Source organism: Spea bombifrons, chromosome 9 (assembly GCF_027358695.1).
Source record: "Spea bombifrons isolate aSpeBom1 chromosome 9, aSpeBom1.2.pri, whole genome shotgun sequence".
Taxonomy (NCBI): domain Eukaryota; kingdom Metazoa; phylum Chordata; class Amphibia; order Anura; family Pelobatidae; genus Spea; species Spea bombifrons.
In genome coordinates this window covers 32,497,035-32,516,089 of record NC_071095.1, presented here as the reverse complement: position 1 = coordinate 32,516,089, position 19,055 = coordinate 32,497,035, and the positions used below count along the sequence as shown (strand labels likewise).

Below are 19,055 nucleotides of genomic sequence, written 5' to 3'. Positions count from 1 at the left end.
GGAATGCCATGCCTGAGGTAGGTGGAGTGGGCAGAGTTATACACATAAACACAAGCTACCTTTAGACAGAGACACACACATATAAACACAATGCCCTTACACACACATACTGGCTGACAGCTTACAGCACCCCTTTCTCCCCATCAGATACCCTCTTACTCACTATGCACATCTCTTACATTACTCTTCCTTTCTCATCCTTCTCTTTCTCTTATTTGTTGTGGGAGCGTGAGGTCTGTGGGTTTCCAAATTTGTTGGGATGGGGGGAGGAATAACCAAGTGGGGGCATTTGCCCCCCTTTAGCGTTGCCTGGCATACAAGGGACGTTTGAAAAGTTTCCACACTTTTTTTTTAATATAAAATATATATCCCTTGTACAAAGGTATTAGATAAATATGATTTTCTCTCTTCTATCTCCTTCCCCTACCAATCTTTTATCAGACCCAGAAATACACAATTTTGGTCAACTTATCTCACGATGCTCATTCTGATCATGAATTCTCGTGTCATCTTTGCCACACTTGCATCCTCTTCTTCTCCCACACTTTTGTCAGTTGCCCAAAATTTCTCTTGCACATCATTTCAAATTGTTTTTTTTAAGTTCGGTCCTTAGCTGCCTCATGCTTTCCTCCCCTGGCCCATAACCTTCTTTGCTTTAGCTCTGATCTTATTTCCCTATTTTTTTGCAATGGAAGCTGGATGTTGGGAGCAGATATATTTATGTCTAGTCAGCATTTTAAAAAACTAGACCCCTTTTCCTTTCTCTCTGAAAATGTCAGAAAACCACAGGAATAGAGCCAACAACCCTGAGCACGGGCATAGGTCACCATCCAGCTCTGTGATCACTGGGATTCTTGTCTCTCCGTGCCGCCTGTAATTCATACTCATTCCAGACACACCTGGCTCATCCAGTAGTCAGATGCCTTTAAATACCTTGGCAGCTCCCATCTACCCTTGCTGGAACATTGTTTCCTAGCCTCTATTTTTGATCCTGGTGTTTGTATTCTGCTTATATTGACTGTTTAAATGTTGTCCTCCTCCCACTGCACATTGTTTCAGGACTTTGATTGGCTGTTTGATCTTCTCCTGTGTGCTCCTGGTCTTGCCTCTAGCCAAGGGCAAATGCTGCAGAAGAGAGCCATCTGCAACTAGCGCCATGCAGGGCTCTGAATAGGCACCTGTCCCTGCACAAACTCCCACCTGACGCAGTACCCGCAGCCGTTATGAAAGCCACCTCCCTATTCTACAACTAGACCCACACTATATATACATTTAAAAAAACATTGTTGATTTTGCATCCCATACAGCACATATTGTGAAAACTACAGAAAAAAAATTTACACAATTGAAGTTATCCCAAGCAGTTTTATTTACAAATGTATTCTTTGCTCCCATTAAATTAAAGTAAGCAGTGGATTTCCAGTGTAGTCTTCCGCTCAGGAGGCATATTGAAAGTTTTTTTTTTTTTTTTTTTTTTTTTTTAAACAATTACGAGAAACTGAGAACTAAAAGGTAATAACCAAAAGCAAAGAAATAAGCAAACACACCCCACTGGATCTTACAGATTTCCCATAAAAAAAAATCTATAGCAAATCTAAATTGGCCATTCCCTCACAAAATACTCCAAAGGGGTTCAGTCTGCAATTCACAAAGAATGCAAGCGCCTCTGTGACTTGTAATCACAGTGGACTTCAGTAGTCAATACCCTCCAGTTAGCAGACCCATAATAAAAATACAAAGGAATAAGACTGTGCATATGAAATAGAAAAAAAACACATGGGAAAAAACATACAATGCTTATGTAGTTTTACCTTGTAGGTAAATGGTTCAATGTTCCTTTGGCACTTATGGGGAAACAATATTATAGATATTTGGACATCAACCCAACCACCAAAGAGAAGTACACTGTGGACACTGCATACTTCTAGTCACCTAACTGCACTACACTGATTTTTTTTTGAGCTGGTATTAAAGAGCAGCAAAATTATCTTACCAATATTACAGTCAACTTTACAGGTTTGAGTAACTGGCAGATTCCAAGTGTTTTATTATTGGAAGAACGTGTTTTCCAGGCAGTATTGCTTTACATTACAGTATTTTGTTGTATCTCTCAGGTAGGTGGAATATGAAATGTGAACGTTATTTGGTTGTTTTATAGTCCATTCGTGTGTGTAAAAAAAAAAAAAAAAAATCCTAATAGTACTACTCAGTTTCACATGAATAGACAGACCTTGGTCAACTAAATTGTGATACTGCCAATCCAGGTAAAGAACACCACTTGTGATGTTTTCGATCTGCTGGTATGGCAATGTTAACACCATGAACCACTTCTTCAGTCCACTGAGACACAGAAACTCAATGATTTCTTGTCCCTTAGATTTAGAAGGGGTTAACAAATGTAGATCCCTTATATTTCAAAACAAGTAAAAAAAAAAATATATATATATAAAAAAAAAAAAAAAAAAGCAAACGAGTTTGCTTGGATAGTTATATGTAGAAACCCCAAACGCGCCAGGGAACAATCTGGCCAAAGTGTTAAATATAAAACTGGTGAAATGCCAACTGGTCCATAAAGGGCTGTACCAAGTTGTCTGTGGCAAAGTAGAAGACAAGTCCGAATGTTATGGAGATGGGAAGTGCGGGCAATGCTTTCTTGAAAATAGCAAGGAGAAGCAAAGTAAGGCACAGACCCTACAAAAAAAAACAAAACAAAAAAAAACACAAAATTAGACTTCAATCGTTAATGTGGACTTATCACAAAAAATGCTGTAACACCATCAACATTTAAAGTAACATTTAATACCAATTAATAATGTTAATAATGTTAATAATAATTAATGTCTGGCACTATCCCATGGGCATCTACATGGTTTCTATAAAATCATACTAAATAATAGATCAATTCTAACCACACATCTAGCATTTTTTCTTTCCACCATTTCTCTAAAGTAGAGTATAACTTTCAAGAGAAAATGAGTCTATTAATGTGAACAGTTTCATAATGAGTTTAACTATTAAAATTTGATTGTTATGATTTGTTGGTTTAAATGTATTACGCAGAGGCTAGTTATGTTATTGACATTTTCAAACTCACAATCAGAATAGCAACAAAACAAGCCAGAGTGGTATTCCAGTCCCCACTGGCTGTGGCTGAAGCCTTCCCAACAAGGACACTATAGAAAATGAAATCTCCAAGTCCAAGTTTTACTCCTCCTGAGAAAAGAAAACATATTTAACATTATTTTAATGTTATCAAAGTACCAATGCTAGGACAAATCACAAAATGTAGCAATATGACACATCATATACAATCATTAGTACAAAGTCAAAAGCATGAAGGTACTATTGAAGTCATTCTCCAAGATATACATCAGTATTTAGTAGAAGGTTTAGCCCCAGCCCTAACAATAAAGGAACTGAAGACCATCAGGCACTGCTAAGGTTTGCAGCCTAGTGAGTTGATTTTTTTTTAGATAAAGGTCTCCCACCCACTTAGATACCTGTGTAAGTACTATAGCAGACTGCTATAGTCGGTTTGATAAATGGTACCTGTGACAAATACATGATGATCAGCAACTGAAGAACTAAGGAAAATAAGTCAGACGATTGGAGCAATCAGGAATATTAGTCAGAGGCATTCGAACATTAACAAAATGCATAAATAGACAATTTGTTGTGAAAATGTACGGTTTATCAGCATGATGCCAAGTGCAGTCTGAACCAAAGTTTCTCACCCAAATACTCGAGGATGCTCAGAGGTTACACTCATTTATTGGTTTGTAAGTTTTAGTTCGGTGTGTACCATGACATGTATGCGAGTCATAAAATTACATGCATTCTTACTTCTCTCTCCACTTTATTGACCTCCTTTCCTTACCTTCGTTTTTTAATCTTTCACCCCTATTTCTCTTTTCACTCCCTCCTCGTCTTGATTTATTTTCCCTCTCTTACTTTGACCTCTCGGTTTTCTTGGCTCTCCATCAACTGGTGGGGTTCCCCCTTTCCAGCAATGATGGGAGGAGCCCTCTGATAAGACAGCGCTGTAATTGGTGCTGCTGTATAAAGGCACATATGGACTGGTTTCACATTACGTGTGCGAGATGCAGCCCTACTACTGCAGGGCCAAGTGTGTTATCAAGCTGTGAGCCTTGGGTTACCATGGCCCCAGATGTCAGAGGTCACTATCCTGACAAATTGTCACCCATGCAATGGTCCATATTGCCACTGTAAAGAGATGGCAGGTCAGAGCAAAGGTAAATTGGAGGGGGTGGGTAACAGCAGAGGGATACTGCAGAGAGCAGAAAAGACCAGAGGGCCAGGAACAAATCATTGGGAAACAGAGGACACTTTTCCTTGTGGGTAATTGAAACACGGGGCAAGACAGATTATCCTTATTTTAAGGACTGCCCAGCATGAACAACAATGCACAAAGTGACAATGCTATTTATTTTAGTGAAGTAATACATTCTCCAATCCTTTTTCTTGTTGTTGTAAAGTCATATGCCACTGATGGCCCATCAAGGACCACAATAACAGGTCCTTTTAAGGCACAAAAAGTACAAGGACTTTCCAAGCCACCCCAAGCATTCTATCAGTGCTGTGAATTTTATTCGGAGGTGGATTTAACAAGATGAGGCCTAGGGTCAAAACAAAACATTCTGCCAATTTAAACACATTGAACGATACCCCCTACAGTGCATACTTCATGTCAGCATGCTTTGCATTTTCAAACAGATTAACATACAAGGATGTAGCTATATACTAAACAAGAGACACCCTACTGACATGCCCTGATATCTCCATTAAAAGAGTGCATTAAGAGGTATCATGTTTTTCTGTGTTTTTTATGTAGCTGCATTTTTTTTTTGATTGTGTAATTAAGAGACAACCTCCTTTGGTATACAGCCTAGTGCAGGCAAAGGACAGAAATGCATCATTGGATTCATGACACCGGGAAAACCTCACCGCAAACATATGGTATCTGTCCGGTCTACAGTCATTTTATACCTACAGTCCTAACGTCAGTCAAACATATGGTTAGTAAAAAGGATAAAATGGTCAGGTGTCTCCAGAGGTGTTTTTTTTTTTTCTCGCAACCTCTATCATCGCAAATGGCTTTTACAGCCAGCAAATGGCCTTTGCAACATGTATTTGGTATAAAAGATAAAGCTTTTTTTTGTACTTTTTGAGGTAAAACGAACGCAACCACCAGAGGCAACTAATATTTCTGTAAACGGCAGGTTGAAATCAGCACCAGGATTTACAGCCATCCATAGACTCGAAATAATTACTAAATATAGTCCCTCAGCCCCAATGGACTGGATACCTTGTGAATATTACGTTAAAGCTCCAGGGCCTGATCTTACAGAGTCATTGAACTACAGGACACCATGCCTTAAGAGTACAGAACAAAGCTGCTTGCCTCAGCTGCCTCTGGAGAGTTGTTGCATTGAGCTTCTGAAACCTCCTAAAATTCCAGTGATATTGCTGGGGGCTGTAAGACGGTCCACGAAGCAGAGTCTAGTTACATTCCCCATTAGGGTTGGTTTCTATCAAAAACAAATGTGTGCTGTCAAACCATAGGCCTGGGAGCACTAATCATATTCGACAGATTTGTTCAAGAGGAAGGTGTGGCAGGGTCGACTTTGCATAAGGGACATGTATACATGGTGGAATGCTCTGTTTCAGCAAAGAAGATGATATGATTCAGAAACCTAAGTTTTAGGTGCTTGGTGGGCCACCCCTAAACTGTCACCACTTACATGACTAGGGTCTACTAAAGTGCTGTTTATGCACACAGAACAGCGGGCCCTGAAACAGAAGCACTGGGTCTTAAACTGATCCAGCAAACATCAACATAACGCTGCTGTAAAGTTAAAAGTTTTTTATGGGCATAAACAAGTTATTTTATTCAGGGCCCATATCAATGTGTCCAAAATAAAAAAAACCTGTACTCACGCTCCTCGGGATCTTCACTTGGAGGTGTATTGCTAGGCAGTGCCTGGATTGCTGAGCGGGACTCTGTCGTTGATTCAATGGGCCCAATTCTTGCATCTCTTTGTTCTTCCCAGTCTGCATCAAAACCACCATTATCATCTGCAGTAGCACCGTCACCCCTCACCCGGACAGCTGGAACTTGGGGGAAGACAAAAGAAAATATAAAAATACAACACATATGTAAAGGTCATCCTTTTCCAACGGTGTGTTCATTTCAAATAATACTATGGAAATCACCAAACATGTACTGCCAAAGTTTCTTGTTTAGTGCTGGTCACAGGTGTATTAGTCACCTTCCATTTTAAACAATTCTAAATTATTTCACTTTTACAAAATAGCGCTTCAATGAAAAACAAAAAAATATTTCAGCATGCTGAGCCTACAGGGAAATTCCTTTAAAGAGATCAAGCTAAAGTAAAAATGTACGTGCACTTATATAACCATTCTCAGAATATTTATGCATTCAGATCAAACTAAGGTCATGAGACAGGCTGTGAAAGTACTAAATTACATGAATTCAAACTTAAAGGTTCTGTTCCACCTTCTCTGCAGAAAACAAAAACTAAATCCACCTAGCACTTTTAAATAAGGGTTCACTGATATACACTCACTGACCACTTTATTAGGTACACCTGTTCAATTGCTTGTTAACACAAACAGCTTACCAGCCAATCACATGGCAGCAACTCAATGCATTTAGGCATGTAGACATGGTCAAGACAACTCGCTGAAGTTCAAACCGAGCATCAGAATGGGGAAAAAAGGGGATTTAAATGACTTTGAATGTGGGATGGTTGTTGGTGCCAGATGGGCTGGTCTGAGTATTTCAGAAACTGCTGATCTACTGGGATTTTCACGCACAACCATCTCTAGGGTTTACAGAAAATGGTCCGAAAAAAGAGAAAATATCCAGTGAGCGGCCATTGTGTGGACGAAAATGCCTTGTTGATGGTAGAGGTTACAACCAAAGTGTGCAGAATACCATCTCTGAACGCACAAAATGTCGAACCTTGAAGCAGATGGACTACAGCACCAGAAGACCGCACCAGAAGACCACACCGGATGCCACTCCTGTCAGATAAGAACAGGCTACAATTCGCACAGGCTCACAAAAATTGGACAATGGAAGATTGGAAGAACGTTGTCTGGTCTGGTGAATCTCGATTCCAGCTGCGGCATTCAGATGGCAGGGTCACCCATTTGGCATAAACAACATGAAAGCATGACTCCATCCTGCCTTGTATCAACGGTTTAGGCTGGTGGTGGTGGTCTAATGGTGAGGGGGACATTTTCTCAGCCCACTTTGGGCCCCTTAGTACCAGAGTATTGTTGCTGACCATGTCAATCCCTTTATGACCACAGTGTACCCATCGTCTGATGCCATCATGTCTATAGAGACCAAAATCTCTGAGGAATGCTTCCAGCCCCTTGTAGAAAGTATGCCATGAAGAGCAAAAGGGGGGTCTAACCTGGTACTAACAAGGTGTACCTAATAAAGTGACCAGTGAGTGTGTATATTTATGTATATATACATACACACACGCACTACCAAAACTATGTGGACAGCTGACCATACTATATAAGCTTGTAGGATACAACATTCTAAAACCATGGCCATTACTATAGAGTAGCCCCCCATCCCCTTGTGGCTATAACAACCTCCACTTTCCTGGGAAGGTTTTCCATAAGATTTTGGAAGGTTACTGAGGGACTTTGGGCCAATCAGACAAAAGTTCAACCCAAATGTGTTCAATAAGGTTAAGGCAAATGTTGTGTGGCTGACTCCAATTCTTCCACACCACATACGTCAAAACAAGTCTTTATGGACCTTGCTTCGTGCACAGGGGCACAATCATGTTTTAATAAGTGCCTTCTTCAAACTTCTGCAAGGTTGGACTCATACAGTTGTCTAAAATGTCTTTGTAGCATTAACATTACCCTTCACCTAGCCCAAAACTTCCACCAAACTTCCAGTAGGCACTATGCATTCTGGTGCACCATGATTCATCACTCCAGAGAACACATTTCCATTGCTCCAGAGTCCAGTGGCGTTGTGCTTTATAGCACTCCAGCACCATGCTTTTGCGGAGGCAGTTTGGAACTCTGTAATGAGCGATGCTACCGAAGACAGGCGATTTTTACCTGCTATGCAGTTCAGCACTCCCACTTCCTGGGCGTACATGGCATACCGCTTTGGGGCTGAGCTGTTACTCCTAGATGCTTTCAGAATAATAGCAATTGCAGTAGACTGAGGCAGGAAAAATGGGCAAGCGTAAGGATCTGAGCGACTTTGACAAGGGCCAAATTGTGATAGCGAGACGACTGGGTCAGAGCATCTCCAAAACGGCAGCTCTTGTGGGATGTTCCTGGTCTTCAGTAGTCAGTACCTGTCAAAAGTGTCCCAAGGAAGGAAAAGCAGTGAACCAAGTCATGGGTGGTTAAGGTTTGTTACACACGTGGGGGGCGATGGATGGCCCATGTGGAATTTGCTAGAAAAAAGTTAATGCAGGTTCTGGTAGAAAGGTTTCAGAACACAAAGTGCATCACAGTTTGTTGTGTATGGGGTTGTGTAGTCTGAGACCAGTCAAGGTGCCCATGCTGTCCCCTGTTCTACTGTTGAAAGCACCTACAATGGGCACGTGAGCATAAGAATTGGACCACACAGCAATGGATGAAGGTGGCCTGGTCCAATGGATCTCATTTTCTTTTACATCACGGTGATGGGTGTGCTTACCTAGAGAACACAAGGCCAGCCGGCGTAGGCAGTGTGATGCTTTGGGCAATGCTCTGCTCGGAAACATTGGGTCCTACCATTCATGTGGCTGTTACTTTGACACATACCCCCTACCCTAAGCATTGTTGCAGACCACGCACACGGTATTTGCTGATGGCATTGGCCTCTTTCAGCAGGATAATGTGCCCTACCACAAAGCAAAAATGGTTCAGGAATGTCTTGAGGAACACAATGAGTTCAAGGTGTTGACTTGGCCTCCAGTCCAATCAAGTATCTGTAGGATGTCCTAGAGACCATGTGATCACCAGTCTGATCCATGGAGGCCTCACCTCACAACTTACAGGACTTAAAAGGATCTGCTACCAATGTCTGCACACCTTCAGAGGTCTAGAGGAGTCCGTGCATCAATGGGTCAGGGCTGTTTTAGTGGCAAAAAGGGGACCTACACAATATTATGCAGATGGTCATAATTTTATGACTGAACGGTCCATATATATGTCACGGTAACCCCTGAGGAGGACGGCACATGGGGTAGGTTTGCATTTGGGAGGGGGGTCATGACTGATTCATGGGCAGACTCCTTGCCTGGAAAACCCATCTGGTGTGCCCTTACCAGACTTCCATAAAATAGCCAACTATTCACGGAACTGTGCTAGGAACCGCAGTGATGCCTGCCGACATTTGGAACGGAGTCGCTACAAACATCTGTTGCCCTACAACATCAATTTTTTGGGGTTATACTGGGCTCATGGTGGGTCACAGTCAGAGGTGGTTACAGAGAGGGAGCTCATTTGGGAAACTTGGTTTTATTACCCATCCTTACAACCGGGGTTTATCAAGCCACAGCCCTGGAACTCTGGCCCGGCTACCATATGGACAAAGAAGGTAGTTGTGTGATTACTTTTATTCACCTTGTGCATTTAAAACTGCCCATAATCTGTGTTCCACGGTGTACTCATAATCTTCAGTCTTTTCATACCCTCACGATCCTGTCAAGGTGCACAATTCAGCCTAGACCTGGAAACCGCCAGACAGGAAGGGGCCACAGACAAAGTGGGGCGGGGGTCACCATACAAAGCAAGTGCCCCCCGCAAAACTTTGTGACAGCTTACTGGAGGTCTGCACGTAACCAAGCAGCCGGCAGGCAAGACGGTGTAGAGATAAATCTTATGGCATGGAAACTGCTTTTGACCTTGTGTTGCTTCCTAATTACACTCTCACCAAGGAACTGATTTCTGACCCATATCTGCATATTTGCCCTTCTTTAAAATGCACTTACCTTGTGTGTTGTAAGTAGGTTTCTTTGACATGCTCTGTTTAAACCCTGGATCTCCATCTGCCATCTTTACTAACCATATCATTGTGGCTGTGGATAACATGAATCAGTTTAAAGTTCATAACATTTTTTATTTTACGGATGTCTAGTTTAAATGCTTAGCTAAGAGGAACTGAGCTTTCTTTCCTAATGTGCCAACTAGGATTATCTAAACGGTTTCTTTTCTTCATCCCAAAATGTATTTTTTTGTTTTGTTACACAAGTATACATAAATGTATTTTAGAAGCTACTATAAAATGGTTTTATTTGTTATAAAGAAGTTTTTGTGTTGTGTGAATACATTTGTTCTCCCAAGACCTATATGCAAATGTGGCAGGATTTGTAAAACCAAAGATGCCTATTATTTATGCTGAACTGATTGGGTATTATCATATTGTAAAGTGCTGGCGTGACAAAATCACACAAAAAAATATCATGATGCACATTGAACAGAGTAGGGCTGAAACAACTATTCAATTATCGATAATGAAAATCAACGCATTTCATTATCGATCAGTTGAATCAATTTTATCGACTATAAGATGAGGGTTTTTCAGAGCAAATGCCCACCAGCTGCCAGGGAGGAGGATCCAGGTCCCCTTCAGCGCTACGGAGGATACTCCTCTCGGGCAGCCGGTGGGCGTCTACGCAAACATCGGCTACTGCCCTTCACTTCCGCCGGGGCTTCTATGATGGAGCACCGGCGTCACATGACCTTCCAGTGCTCAGTCAGAAGCTCTAGCGAAAGTCCCGGCCACAGCGGAGGTTCACCGGCTACCCCCACTAGACACCAGGGAGTGTGGGAGGGGGCATAAGGAATATCAGGGGGTGTAAGGCATATCTAGGGTCAGTATAGTATATCAGGGGGCAGAGTGGCATATGGGAAGGTAAAAGGCATATCTAGGGGCAGTATAGCATATCTAGGGGCACAGTGGCATATAGGGGGCATAAGGCATATCAGGGGCTATTAGACATACTGGGTGCACAGTGGCATATCAGGGAGGCAGAGTGGCATATAGGAGGTATAAGGCATAACTGGGGGGCAGGTTGGCAAATAAAGGGAAATAAAAACAAGAATGCATTTTTCATGAAAAAATAGCCTACATATGAATATTTACTAATAAAACTTTTTTAGGCATTAAAACCTAGTTTGAGAAATAGTGTTTGGGTTCTTGTACCTTTAAAATATAGCTTTTATTAGTATGTCAGTAAAATAAGAAGGCAATTAGGGAAATGCCATTGTGATAGGGATGAAAGGGTTAATGTAAATTTTAAACTTTTATTCTGATGTTTGTTTTAAAACCCAGTTTGTTCATTACATTTGCAGCCCTAGAAAAGAAAAGAAAATTACATGGTGCCTGGCTTAAAAAACAGTCTTATTTTTAATAAACAGAGGGATATAAGCCACTACTGTGCTTTTTAGTAGGATATCTAGAAACCCATGATGCATTTACAAACAAACAAAACGGAGAGTAAATTGTACCGCGAGGATCAATGTGCAAGATGTCCCAATGAGCAAATAAGAAGGCTTTAGATGAAGTATTTAGGGATCTATGCATAACAGATGTTAAGAAGCATGCAGCATACATACAAGAGTAAATTAAGGCTGGGAAGAGGGTTTCATTTCTCTCCTGCGCGGTCTCTACCAGCATACGGAGTGGCCCTTTGGGGCATAAGACGGCAATGAGATCTGAAAAAGAAGCGACACAAGCAAGGATTAGTCTAAGACTCAAAAACCTGGTTTAATATACACTGTCCTAAAATACTAATACCTGCTTGTTAATCTATTTTCTGCTGCTTAGAGCTTGAAAACCCAAAAAGATTACTAGGATTGTGTAAAACAAAATCTGCACTACACACTTTGTTTCTGCACACATAAAGGTGTGCAAGCAATCTTGTGAGTGCAATCTTGTTTATTTTATTCAAAGTTACATTTGAAACAACATTACACCATCGGCTGTTTTCTGGTTATACATTATAATAAGAAGTGCAAAAATATATCTTTATTACCATCGTGAGTGTGATTGTGCTATGGAACAAACGTGAATCAATACTTACCATAAACGGATATCACTGCTAGGATGAGCCAGGCTGTCCACTCTGGGAGATATTTGATAAACACCAGAGCCATCAAAGCACTGATCATGATAAGATAGGCCTGTTGCAGGATCAGTGGCCCATTCCAGTGAATGCAGATCATGCCCACAACGCCAAAATTCCAAATCATAAGGGCCAGTGTTATGTAATCCATGGCTACATTGTACGTTTTGAACACTTCGCTAAAAACAAAGAACAAGCACTGGTTACCATGAAGGTTTTATACTGTAACAGGGAGAGCAATGTATAACTAAAATTGCCTTTTGATCCAGATGCTAGAAGTGATATTTTGCAAATCATTGCAGTTTCCTAAAAAAAAAATTAAATAAATAAAATATAATAAATAATAAAAATCATAAGTATAGAGAGGGCACAGTATATATTTGTTAATATCATTAAAAACTTGTGGAGCCACTTCCCATCAGCCTGCAAACATACTGTGCCCTCTCTATACTTATGCTTTTTATTATTTTTATTTTTTAAAAGTAAACTGCAATGATTTACAGCAGAAATGGACTCCATTAAAGGGTACTGGCTCCTTAAAAGTAGAGCTGTGTGAACTCCAAAAAGTCTTCTTAGTTTCACAAGTTAGTTTCATGAATTAATGCGCCCTTTTTCAGAAAGGTAATTGTTAATTGTTTTGGCCAGTAACTGTATCCACATTCTTTTATTTTCTCCGGCCCACACTGGCCTGCCACAAAGCTCTCTGCAACCAGTAAACGCTCAGCGGGTATCCGCACCATCAACTTACCCCAGATAGATAAAAGAGAAGAAAAACAGTAACAGCAGGGAAGATATTATCAGCCAGCCATGAATAACCTGGAAAAACAAAGCAGTGGAATAATGGGTTTCCAGTAATGTGGTTTAACATTAAATAAAACTATTTCTAGTCCCCAATGCAGCCCCCTTATGAGCCAAATTGCTTCTGTGCAAGCCACACACAGAGCAAAACGAAAGAAAAAAAAAAAACTGTTTGATGTACTGCTTTAGATAACAAAAACAACAAAACAATTACACACTCTGTAAAAATATGCTGTTGGTTATATATCGATGTCATTTTATTGTCATTCTACTGTCACTTGTGAATAAATGAATAGCCATTATCTGCGCTTAGATGAGTTCCCACCATTGCTGACATGTCAAACCGCGCTCCAGGGCATCTGTCCCAGGCCGGGCAGCATTTCGCACATAGTTTGACATTCACCTGATTTTTTCCCCTGCAGGCTAATTACTGTCATTTTTTTTTATATTTTTTCTGTTTCTACAAAACTACTTGTACAGTACAACAGTATTTGATCTAGAAAGTGACCGCGCAGCATTCCTCCGAGTGAGAAACGCTGTGAAGCACCGGGGACTACACATCGACTCCAAATCAAAATGCTTTAGAAGGTTTATTCATTTATAGGAGACTACTGGTGGACTCAGTGGTGGTGTTTAATCTGTTAAAGGTTTAACACGTTTCTATGTATGCAGAATGTATCGCATTTAAGCCCACCCAAAATATGTCAAAATCACAGGGGAAGGGGGGCTGTACATTGTACAACAGGCATCCCCTGAAAATCACAGGCGCACAACACATTTTGACTAAAACAAATTCCAGGGAAGCGTTTGGGCATTCAACAGCTTGCAGAATTAGGTTTCTCATGTTGCGTATATTTTTAAGTGTTTAATTGGACAGATTAGGTGGATCAGCACCTTTCCTTTCTAATGCTTGTTAAACAAAAAGTCTTTTAATCACATACGTAAACAGCACTACAGTATTACAGTGTTTCCCACTTTCCATAATTCATTTATATTAGTTAAATGAGTGCAAAAGATGTTTTTCGAACTTCTAACACACCTTATAACACCTGTACTTGTAGAGGAGCACCAGTAGTATGGTCATAACTATGATCACACTGATCATTATCGCAGCGTTGAGGATGGAGTTTAGAGCTCTTTGTCCTACAGTCTCCGTATCTTCTGTGAAAGGGGTATAAATTCTAGAAGACAAAATATTGAGTTGGTGTTAAAAGACACACATATGATCGATCTCAAGAACTGTAAAGAAAAAAAAAAAAAAAAAAAAACAAAAAAAAAAAACAACCCAAATAAAACCGCCTTCGTGAACCTTTATTCTGGTGGGACATGGTTTAGAAATGATTGAAAGTAAGAATCAAAAGAATGAAAAATAAATTACTATTCAGACATCCGCACAAAGGTGGACATCTGATTTATGAACCACCAGCTCTCCTTTTGCAGACTATTAATGGAAAAATGTACACAGCAGAGTTACAATGGATAGATGGACAGATAGGATAGTTAAATAGGATGGATGGATGGAAAGATGGATGGATGGAAAGATGGATGGATGGATGGATGGATAGATAGATAGATAGATAGATAATTTACACGCACATAAATACATTTCCTATTTCGTAAATTTATTTCAAGAAACATGGCAGTCTAGTTTGACCAGATTGCCTGCATCTCCAAAGTTACCAAGGTCACTACGGGGCCTTTATATTGGCATTCGAGTGAGATTCTCAACAAAAACCCCATTAGCCAGAACTACCCAAACTTTCCAAAACAACTTGCTTTGAAGTAAGATGAATATCAGTCCCACAACAAGACAAACTGAAGACAAAAACTCCACTTCCACCTCAACCTACATTTGTAAAGTTTTACGACCAAGGAAAATTTTAGCAAGTTTATATTGAAAGTGAATTAAATAGGACAACGTTGAACAAGAGGCACTCATTCATAAAGGAAATCAAAGGCATTTGCCCGGCCGGATTGACGTAGGGGCTGATGGCGCTGCAGCTCCAGGCACCTACCTTAAAATGGGCCCAGCCCGCAGCAGCTGCGACCGGGTCCGCCACTCTAGGAGGCCGGACAGCCCCCACCAGGGCCGGCCTTAGGGGTGTGCTGCCGCACAGGGCTTAAATTAAAACGTCGGGTTTTTTTTATTTAACATCCTCCATGTTAAATAAAGTTTTTTTAACTTTGTTTAACAAGGAGGATGTTAAATAAAGTTAAAAAAAAACAACAAAAAACCCCCGGTGTTTTAATTTAAACCCTGTGCGGCCGCACACCCCTAAGGCCGGCCCTGGTGGGGGCTGCCCCGGCCTCCTAGAGTGGCGGACCCGGCCTCCTAGAGTGGCGGACCCGGCCTCCTAGAGTGGCGGACCCGGCCTCCTAGAGTGGCGGACCCGGCCTCCTAGAGTGGCGGACCCGGCCGCAGTTGCTGCTTACTCCGGCAACAAGGTAAGTAGGGTGAGGGAAAGGGGTGCAGTGAGAAGGGGCAGAGGGGGGGAGAGGGGTTAGATAGTGACAAAGGGTGAGAGGGGGTACATATTGAGAAGTGGGGAAGGGGGTACATAGTGATAAGGGGGAACATAGTGAGAAGAGGCAGATAAGAAGGGGAGGGGTAGATGGGGAGAGGGGGTAGTGTGAATGCGTACGAGAATGAATGAATGAATAAATGTGTGGATGAATTGTGTGAATGATTTGTGAGACTGCATTAATGAATATGTGTTAATGATTTGTGTGAATGAGTGAGTAAGTGTTTGTGTCTATCATGAATGTTTAAGTAATTTGGGGAAATGCAAAGATGGTACATGAAGGGTGGACGTTAACAATAAATAAATAAATAAATAAAAATGGGCTGCTCAGTCTTAAATGCCCGGGCCTATTTTTTGTCCCAGTCCGGGCCTGGCCGTCATGATAGTTGTTTTTTTTCATGACTGCATGGAAGGCTTTAAAGGGTTAAGTAGGGTGGCACAATATTGTGAGGCTGCCAATTAGTTTATTACACAAAAGCTATAAATGGTAGAGTTCCATAAAATGAATGGTGTAAACACAAAAACTTTCTACAGTACACGCAATGCTGGGCAACTGAATTGGCACCAGAGAATAAGCTGCAGAGGCTGCCATCTAGTGTTAAACATTGCAATGCACTGAGAGGACGGGCTAATCACTGAACTTGAATAACTAAGGAGGAGATTTTGCTAGAATTAACTCTGCATGTATGCAAGTGCGCATGTGCGTGTATATATATATATATATATATATATATATATATATATACACACACACACACACATATACATATATATATATACACACACATATACACGTATACATATATATATATATACACACACATATACACATATACATACACATATACACACATACTTTATTTTTTTCTTCTTCTTCAGTCGAAGTCAAGACTATGATATGGTACCCAGCTGTCATGAACTGCTTTCAAACACTGTAGAAGCTGGTTTTGTGGTTGCCTTTATGTTAATATCTTTTACCATAAAGAGATAAAATAGGTCAAACCCTTAAGGGTTTATAGAGTACCAGAAGTACAATGGGCCTACCTCATCAGGATACAGGTGAAGCACATATTCCGCATATGGAATAACAAAAATATTGATCAACACCCTTTTGATGTCCCATCTGGATTATTGCAACTCCCTACTAACTGGTCTCCCCCTCTTTTCACAACTCAAATCCGTCCTCCACACGGCTGTTAGATTAATCTCTCTCTGTCACCGTTCTTCATCTACCGCTCCACTGTGCCAATCGCTCCTATATCTCTACCCTCCCTCCTATCCAAATACAACCTGCATCTCTCTTCTACCATGATGACCTCTTAGTCCTTCTCTGGAATTCCCAACCTCGTTCCATCAGACTTTCTCCCTTCTACACAAATTGCAAAAGTTCTTTGAAAAACTTTCCTAAGACAGCATCTTAATAAAGCCACCTGAACAACCAACAACCTCTACAGACCATCCTGACTCAATCAACTCACCCTCATCCAAGCTGTCCTCTCCTACCGATTCCCCTTCAACGACTGACTAGATTGTGAAGCTTGCAAGCGCAGGGCCCTCGTTTCGTACCAGTCTGTTATTGCGCGTGATCTTAAACTATTTTACTGACTCTACTGTAACAGTGGATTCGAATACAAGGGCAGCATGGGTGGAACATCTAGTATATGAAGGCAAATAATGTCACAAAAAAAAGAAATTAAAAAAAAAACACTACGTGGGAACTTGCAAGTTGCAAATACTACAAACATTCGTCTGGATTCGTCCATCCATGGTCACGTGTTGCCGCCATTAAAAGCTATTTTAATGCTCATTGATGACTGATAGGTAGAAGTAGCCAAAAACAAACCAAAACAGGATGGTTATGGACATTTTCCCCTGTTCCTGAGAATTCGCCTTTTTAATGTTTTTTGTTTTTTTATACCATTTTAACCGTTTACTCAAACATTTGGTGTGAATAATATATTACAATAATTAAACAATTTTTTTCTAATATTTTACTATGAAAATGGTCCCCAAACCAGTTCAGTTGAGAAAACCATCAAAGTGTATTCAGCTGCATTTCTAGATTACAGAAATACTCCACAAGCATTAAAAAATTAAAATGATTTCTTTAGCTATTCACACTCCAAAAATAAAGACCTAAGAAAATGAAACCCTTCAAAACTTTATGGTACTTACAGCTGTCCATCCTTCCGTGTATAAAAGCTGACGGATTTAATAGTAGCCACAACCACCACCATGCAGAGCGTCACAGGCACAAAGAGCATGATCACGTGCTTAGCACCATACTTCAATGTTAACTCTTCATCCTCTTCGTCATCTTGTTCCAGAACTTGCTGGGAGCTGCTCTGTGTCTGACCATTGCTTTGAGACTCCGTACGTTCATTATTCCTTCTGTCGTTATCATTCTGCAACAAACAATACAAAGGGAAGATCTTACATAAACAGACATATGCCAGAGAACTATTTGGCAATTAATTTGTGCTTGTGCATAATGTACAACTGATCGTTTGGAATAAGAGTTTAACGGTTGTTCAGTAAAAGTTATTAGACCCTTTTTTTATTACCTGAAGCTATTCCCTTTCTCCATTTTTAATTATGTACTAGATGCAGGGCAGTCTTTCATGCGTAGCAAATGGGGCAGCGACCCTGGGCCCAGTCATTCCTGGGGGTCCATAGCAGCTTCCCCTTGAGACTGCAGCAACCGCCGTCAAAACTGCTTACCTCTGTGTAGCAAGCAACCGCTCTTGTACTGTCCCCGAAAAGCAAAGATGCATCAGGGTCATGCGATGTGTTGCTGTTTGCAGAGTGTGTGAGCAACGCAAAGATATGTTGCTGGCCCGTACTAAAGACTGCAAGCCCCACAGAGAAATGCGCATTTGAGATAAGGCCTGAATACCTCATTCCCTGATCACAACTTGCACTCCATTTCTGGTCACTCACCAGGTCTGCACTATTTATTTACTGTGTGATCTGCATAGTATTGTGCTCCTCTTCCTTGTCCTACACCGCCCTCCTAATCTGCAGTACAAGTACTTTTGTTTTTTGGTGTTGAAGTAGAGGGTGTGATTGTATGCCAGGGAGTGTGGGGTGGGGGGCCTAAGCAAATGCTTGCCCAGGGTCCAATCAATATTAAAAACAGCCCTGAGTCTCCTTACACATTACTCCTGGGTCTTCCATTGTATAGCCAGTTTTGCAGTGAGGCTGATAAGTATCCTTTTGGCCATCCTAACCATCTCTCGCTGTCTGCTGTCGTCACCTTTGGTAAGGTCCTCAGTTGTCTTTAGTGGTAGCCATCACCTTTCCCCTATCCTGAATCCTGCACCAGTACCAGCTTCTCTTCTTGTTATCCCCCTATTCCTCCCGGCAGTTTCTTGGCTCTGCTCTACGCTGCCCATGGCGTCCTACCGGTAAAGATAGCAGCTTTTCTGACTCGCTCTCTCTGCCGCTCTGTGGGTTATTTACTGGTCAAGTGACTACCCTGCAAGAAAGGTTCCTTCAGAATCAGACTGGCTGACGTGCTCGTTGAGTTACCACACACATACACACACAAAATAGATGTTTGTAAACATTGTTAAGTCACCAAGGACTC

The 19,055-nt window shown here is 41.1% G+C and overlaps 1 protein-coding gene across 2 annotated transcripts in view; it reads right to left on the bottom strand.

The window, feature by feature from the left end:
• Positions 1-1,345: 1,345 nt before the first annotated feature.
• The window catches only part of PSEN1 (presenilin 1), a 31,576-nt gene continuing 13,866 nt past the window's right edge, over positions 1,346-19,055 (bottom strand). For both annotated transcript variants that reach the window (XM_053474866.1, XM_053474868.1), the window contains 9 exons: positions 17,642-17,871; positions 13,984-14,125; positions 12,895-12,962; positions 12,105-12,325; positions 11,638-11,736; positions 10,011-10,097; positions 5,959-6,135; positions 3,095-3,213; positions 1,346-2,691 (listed from right to left, as the gene is read on the bottom strand). In XM_053474866.1, coding sequence (XP_053330841.1) covers positions 2,536-2,691; positions 3,095-3,213; positions 5,959-6,135; positions 10,011-10,097; positions 11,638-11,736; positions 12,105-12,325; positions 12,895-12,962; positions 13,984-14,125; positions 17,642-17,871 — 1,299 coding nt within the window. In that variant the 3' untranslated portion in view covers positions 1,346-2,535. The remainder of the gene's footprint in view (positions 2,692-3,094; positions 3,214-5,958; positions 6,136-10,010; positions 10,098-11,637; positions 11,737-12,104; positions 12,326-12,894; positions 12,963-13,983; positions 14,126-17,641; positions 17,872-19,055) is intronic.